The 6665-nt window shown below is 42.4% G+C and overlaps 1 protein-coding gene across 3 annotated transcripts in view; it reads right to left on the bottom strand.

Moving 5' to 3' along the window:
• Positions 1-6665, bottom strand: part of Tmem144 (transmembrane protein 144) — a 32106-nt gene that overhangs the window by 890 nt on the left and 24551 nt on the right. For all 3 annotated transcript variants that reach the window (XM_028754933.1, XM_028754934.1, XM_028754935.1), the window contains one exon: positions 4075-4128. In XM_028754933.1, coding sequence (XP_028610766.1) covers positions 4075-4128 — 54 coding nt within the window. The remainder of the gene's footprint in view (positions 1-4074; positions 4129-6665) is intronic.

The following is a 6665-nucleotide window of genomic DNA, read 5'->3' as shown; positions in this document are numbered from 1 at the left end:
CTCTCTCTCTCTCTCTCTCTCTCTCTCTCTCTCTCTCTCTCTCTCTCTCCTCTCTTTTCCTTTTTGTCTTCTCCTGGCAATCAACGAATCTCCTAAGAAAATCTGCAATAATCTTACTAATTCGTCCACTGAATAAACATATGTGAGCACCCTCAATGCATGCCCTAGGAAACCAAGTAAAGGAACATTACAGATGAAGATAGGTGAGGACTTTTAAGAAGCATCACCATGCTGTTCGTTCATGTCTTCTTGGACTCTTCACGGAGCTGGCTTGGAGAGCAGAGCTGGGCTTCCAACCCTTAGGTGTTGCCTGAGAAAGCGGGAGAAGCAAGTGGAGATTCTTGGAGGAAAGCATGTTATGTGCAAAGGCTGTTGTTCTTAGGAAGTGTGGCTGTTTCCAGGGTGGTTTTAGTATGCCTGGAGCACGAAGTTCAGTGTGTGGTGGTTTGAATGAATGGCTCCCATGGGCCCATAGGGAGTGACACTAGTAAGAGATGTGGCCTTGCTGGAGTAGGTGTGGCTTCACTGGGGGAAGTGTGTCTCTGTGGGTGGGTCTTGAGGTCTCAGATGCTCAAGCCACACCCAGTGTGGCAGTCACTTTCCTGCTGCCTGTGGATCCAGATGTAGAACTCTCAGCTTCTCTCCAGAACCATGTGTGCTTGTATGCCACCATGCTTCTCACCATGCTGATAATGGACTAAGCCTCTGAACTATGAGCCAGCCCCAGTTAAATGTTTTCCTTTGCTGTGGTCATGGTGTTTCTTCAGAGCAATAAAATCCTAACTAAGGCAGTGGAGATGGGGGTGAATGGCTGGCTGAGTATTCAAGAACCTATAGGTCTTACTTTTTTTTTTTTAGCAATAAGGTATAAAGAAATAGGAAGATGTAGGTGTTGAAATTTTAGATTTGCATTTTGGAAAGTCTATACTTTTTTTTGTGTGTAGGATGTGATACAGATAGGAGGACCAGAATGAATGTAAGGAGGCCAAGGAGACAACCCTAGTCTTTGAGAAAGAAGATGGAACACCGATGGTATGATGGAGACAGGTCTGAAGAAACAAAGAGAGGTGCAAGGAAGATTAGCTTTTGCTACTATGTATGGGCACTTGTGTTAAAGATGGAAGACATGGATAGCCTCATCCTAATGCAGCCCGTCACGGTCTGTGTCTCAAAGAAATACCTTCCTGCCGTAAGCAGACATATTTCATTTCCATGAGATCTATCTTTAGAGGTATACATAGATCGATTTCAATAGCTCCCTCCTGAGATTAAACCCTCAAACACTGAGAAACAACAATCCTCTATGCCTGAGCATACTTTCTGGACAATATCTTATCCCTTTCAGCCATTTTTCACATAGAATGGTTTCCAGAGCCCTCTTTGTCTTGGCTGTTCTTTCTGAATGATAGCTAGTAGGTGCTTACTCACCCCTTTGTACAGATAGACTCGGTACACTGTAAGGCAAGATCTGTACACTCCAAAACCAGAATAATGTCTAATTCTAGATATGCATTCCACCTTAGTAGCCTTGACACCTAGTAGACTAGCCTGGGTAGCCAGGGAGTTCCAGGGACCCTCCTTTCTTTGCCACTCCAGTACTTGGATCACAAGTGTGTACCACCACACCTAGACTTTTATTTTAGTCTGGATTCTGGGACCGAACTCAGGTCCCCATGCTTCAAGTTAAGCATTTTTCCAACAGAACTTGTCTCCCTTCCTAAGTTGTAGATCATCTAATACAGAAATCATAGATACATAATACAGAAATCAATACTATTAGCCATTTTCTTAGAAGCGACATGATTTAATTATAGTCATGTAATGGGCACACAGAGATTCTGAGAAGTTGATTGGGGTGGGGGAGATAGGAATATCGGTATGCAGCCTTCGGCACATCTGCAGGGAAAGTGCAGGTGGCCGCCCTCCTCTCACCAAAACTCTGATTAAATTTGGCTCACCCAGACAGGTAACCTAAAATTACTTAAGAGGAGGGGCAAAAGTGGAGGAAGACTGGAGATAGGATGCTGTGTCTCTGGAGAGAACTGACTGACTTATTGTGGAGAGTGAATTTGTGAAGGCTGGGTGCTGCTCGTGAGTGATCCTTAGCAGAGCTGAAAGCTGCATCTCTGAGTGTCTCCCCCCGGAATGCCTGGCCAATGAAGCATGACTGAAAACCTAGTGGTGGGTGGATCATAGATTCAAAGTTGAGGGAAAGGTTCCCTCTTTACTGCCCTTTGTCCAGGTCTGGTGCGAGGGAAGACCAGGATGGAGTGCCTAGTGTGGTTGCCCTGTGGTGAATCAGAGTCCAGCAGAAGAGGCCAAATTGACAACTGTACTTGAGGCTAACTCTCCTAACCACCCAGCAGGACTCTCTCAGCACACTGAGTTTTCCTGTCCTCATTCGTCATCTTTTCCTGACAGTTCCTTAGGAGCACTGGGCTTCAGTTGTGAAAAATTCACAGGGCAGAGGTAAATTTGTGTAGCAAACCCTAGACTCAATGGAAACAGTACCCAGAAGGGAGAAGGTGTGGATGCTGCTAAGGGACTGTGCTTTTAAATTCATAGCCCTTATCAGAATTAGTCACACTTGGGGCTGGAGAGGTGGTTCAGTGGTTATCGGAGCTTGCTGCTCTTCCAGAGGATTGGAGTTCAGTTCCCAGTATACCCACATGGGGCAGCTTACAACTGTCTGAACTCTAGTTCCAGGGGATCCTGCACTGTCTTCTGGCTTCTGCATGTATATACCCACATACGGACACACACATGGATAAATAAACGCAAAAGTAAATTAAAAACTATTTCTAATGGATGGAGTTAGTAATTACCCTTACCATGTAATTCAAAGACCTAAATTTTATAGTACTCTTTTTGCAATTTAATAAAGAATCAGGTTAGAGCACATTAATTTGTCTTTGATCAGAGCTTTGTAAGGTGAGTTTAGGCCAGGTAGGTTGTCTGACTTGCTGGGAGCCTCAGTACTAGAGACTATGTCTAATTCTCTGCTAATGAAGTGCAGCACCCAGAGCTGCCAGGGGGGGCCCAGCTTCTGTTGTCCACATTTCCATGTATGTGAGTCCCACACTAGCACGTTAGGTCTCCTAAAATCCTTAGTTTTCAGAAGTCTTAACCTAGCTACCAGTATTGGGTCAGAATAGGCACTCAGTAAATTTGTTTAAAGAAGACATACATGCAGGGGCTCTCCAGCTGAACTTGGTTGTTGTGGGTTATCCTGATGCTGTTTGTATTCTGATACTAATTCTGTTTCCTCAAGAGGGGCTGCCCCGCTGAGGAGTGGATCATGTACTCAGATTTCATGTGACTCTTCTCCCTAATTTAACTGGTCAAATAAAGACTAGAGCCTGTGATTGGACAGTGGAAGGGAAAGGCGGGGCTGGAGGTTTTAGAGAGTGAGGGAAGAGAGGGAAGAGAGAGGAGGAAGATGGAGGAAGGGGAAGTGGAAGGAAGACGGATCAGAACCACATGGCCTGGAGAAGTCACAAATGGCAAGGGATCTCCTAGCTGGAGAACAGAGTAGTGAAGCGGGAGATCTGCCCAATCTAGGCCTGCAGCTTATAAATGCTGTAACTGGGTTGTGTGTTTTTTGCAAGGGCTTTTTGGTGTTGGAGATTTACTGCAACACTTGATGAGTTAGAAAGGAAGCTGTAAGTTGATACAATTACATTTAAAATCCAAGCTTTCGGTTATTAAGTGCTGTACGCCCAACTACAAGAGCACTTTGCTAAGCTCCGTCCTATCTCATGGCAGAAGAATGGTGTTCTCATAGGGTCTGCTAACCCTTTGAATTTAAGCGCCTATCCAAAGTTCTTTTTTTTGTTGTTGTTATTTATTTTATGTTTATGAGTACACTGTAGCTGTTTTCAGACACACCAGAAGAGGGCATCAGATTACATTACAGATGGTTGTGAGCCACCATGTGGTTGCTAGGAATTGAACTCAGGACCTCTGGAAGAGCAGTCAGTGCTCTTTACTGCTGAGCCATCTCTCCAGCCCAAAGTTCCTAATTTCTTAGAGGAGACTGAGATTCGGGGACAGCAATCATTTCTTCATCCTTACCTGTATTTCCTTGAAAACGAAAATCCCCCAAAGTGCAGCAATAAGTCCAGGACCCTTAAATTAAAAAAAAAAACCAAACCTTTAATTTTACTGGATTTTTAAAAAAATATAACTGCACCCTAGAAAAATACCGTAAGCTACAAGCAATATAAATTTTTTGGGCAGGGGAGGAACCCTATACTCTAAACTATAGTTCCACATTGATCCAAGAATCAAAGTAACATCCTTACATCAGATTTCCTTTTTTTTTTCTTTTCTTTTTTCTGTTATGCCTTCATGGTCATTATTGCTACAATTTTGATGATGCTTTAATATTTTATCACATTAAATGATTTTCTTTAATGTAATATGCTTATGATAAACTATTTTAGTCAGGCCTTGTAGTGTGGGTATGTAGTCCTGGATACCTGGGAAGCTGAGGCAGGAGTACTAAAAATTGAAGGCTTGCCAAGGTTAAAGACTGAGTTCAAAGCCAGCCTGGCTAGCTTAGCAAAACTGTCTAAAAAGGTAGAGTAATATTTGAAAGGGAAAGGGCTATACCTCAGTGGTACAGTGCTCCCCTCATGTGTGAGAAATCCTGGTTTAAAACAAAACAAAACAAAACAAAACAAAACCCCAAACAACAAACCAAAAGACAGAAGAGAAACAAATAACTTTCTTCTTTTAAAATAAATAAATAGCTTGCTTTTCTCTTGATGCCCTTCCTAGATGCATACAAAGAGGCTGATAGAATAAAGCGTATGTATAGACCTTATGTTTTCTCAGTATTAGCTACATGATCCAATCTCCTAAATGAAGCAAGGGCATCTTTAGATAGAGAATGGCAGTACCAGGCCCCTATGTAGACCAATCAACTCTGTCTAACACTGAACCAGAAGAGATGCTAAAAGTAGCTATATATAAAAATAAAACCACGTAAGCAAGCAATGGGAGTTCCTGGAGGCAAGGACAAGAGTGAAAAAAAAGTATACAAAATGGAAAAAGAGAAGAAACAAGAAAAGGCACATTTCTACAATTTGAAAATGTGTAGCTGTTCAGATCTGGTACGAGTGCTTTTCACTAGCAAGGGAAACAGTGGAGTTGGCTTAGCTGTGCTGTCGGGAAGAAGACAAGAGCAGAATTTTAATGACTCCTCTTCAAACCCTGCAGGGACTCTGGAAGAGCTTCAATAAACAATTCCACAATGTTCTGTCTCCCAGCACTACTCCCACTGTCTACAGGGCTGGCCCAATAAAGTTTGATTCCAGTACTTCTAGCATGTAAGGGAAGTAATAAAAATGCCTTGTTTTCCATTTATCACCATCTGCGAAGTCAGCATCAAAGAGGCTAGAGAACCAGGTCAAAGGAACCGCCTTACATCAGATTTGCAAAGTGCTGATCCCAGGAATCCAACTCAAATGAGAAGCACGCGCCTTGTAAGGGTGGGCGGAAACATCAATATTACACCGGTTGCTCAGGAATCTTTATCCTCTTCATTCTGAAAATGCATTTCTCTCCAGAGAAGAAAGAACCATAGGGTGGCACTGATCTCGGAAGTTTCCTACCTGGTGACTTTTTAAATTACCCCTTTATTCATGCTCTGTGAAGATATATGTGTTTTTAGGAAGTGATGCTAACGTAATGTACAGCCCAGACAAAGGAGAGCCGTGGAGAGGGAGACCATTTCACAGCAGCTGCAACGGCTTGGGATGCTTGAACTGAGTATTTTCCTTTTGGAAAATAATACATGTGAGGGGGGGTCCATGCATTGAGAAATGGGGTCTTCCTTCCTCCTCCTTCTCTCTCTCCTTCTTCCCTTCATAAAGACTGTGGATCTAATAAAAATTTTATTGAGACTTGCAGAGTTAGGCATTTCCATTTCATGCCAACATGCAGGTTGTTTAAACAAAAAAAAAATCACTTAGATTTTATTTGAATTTAGTTTTGTTTGCAGGTTATTTAATGAATATAGAACAATTCAAAGAATGCTGTGTGAGCCAGGCTTGGTGAGACATGATTGTGGCTTCTAACATTCTGGAGGATTTTAAATTTGAGACCAGCTTGGGCTACAAAGACACCGTCTTGGAAGCAAAAAAAAAAAAAAAAATACTCTTTGAAACCCACATCAAGCCTTTATGAAATCTGTTTTAGACTAATCAAGGTTTAATTGCTTAGGTTTACACAGGTCTGCTACTAAAATGACTAAAAGAAGGAATGTCTGTGATGATTATTTAGGAATCAGGAGAACACACTGGTCAGAAGAGAGGAACACTGGGGTGGAGGCTCAACAGGTAAGGGCCATGATCGCACTTGTAGAGGACCCAAGCTCTGTTCCCAACATCTATGTTACATGGCTCACAATTGCCTGCAACTCCAGCTCCAGGGGGATCTGGACTCAGTTACACATGCCTACACACAGGCACACATGCATAAACATAATTAAAAATAATAATGATAAGATCCTTAAAGAAGAAAATGCCCATTTATATACTACCCTACGTGTGTGTGTGTGTGTGTGTGTGTGTGTGCGTGCGTGTGTGTATTATACTTTTTTTCACTCTTGCCATTGCCTCCAGGAACTCCCATTGCTTACATGGTTTTATTTTTATATA

This window comes from Grammomys surdaster, unplaced genomic scaffold, assembly GCF_004785775.1.
Source record: "Grammomys surdaster isolate TR1022 unplaced genomic scaffold, NIH_TR_1.0 126039, whole genome shotgun sequence".
Classification (NCBI taxonomy): domain Eukaryota; kingdom Metazoa; phylum Chordata; class Mammalia; order Rodentia; family Muridae; genus Grammomys; species Grammomys surdaster.
This window is presented reverse-complemented; position numbering and strand designations above follow the sequence as displayed.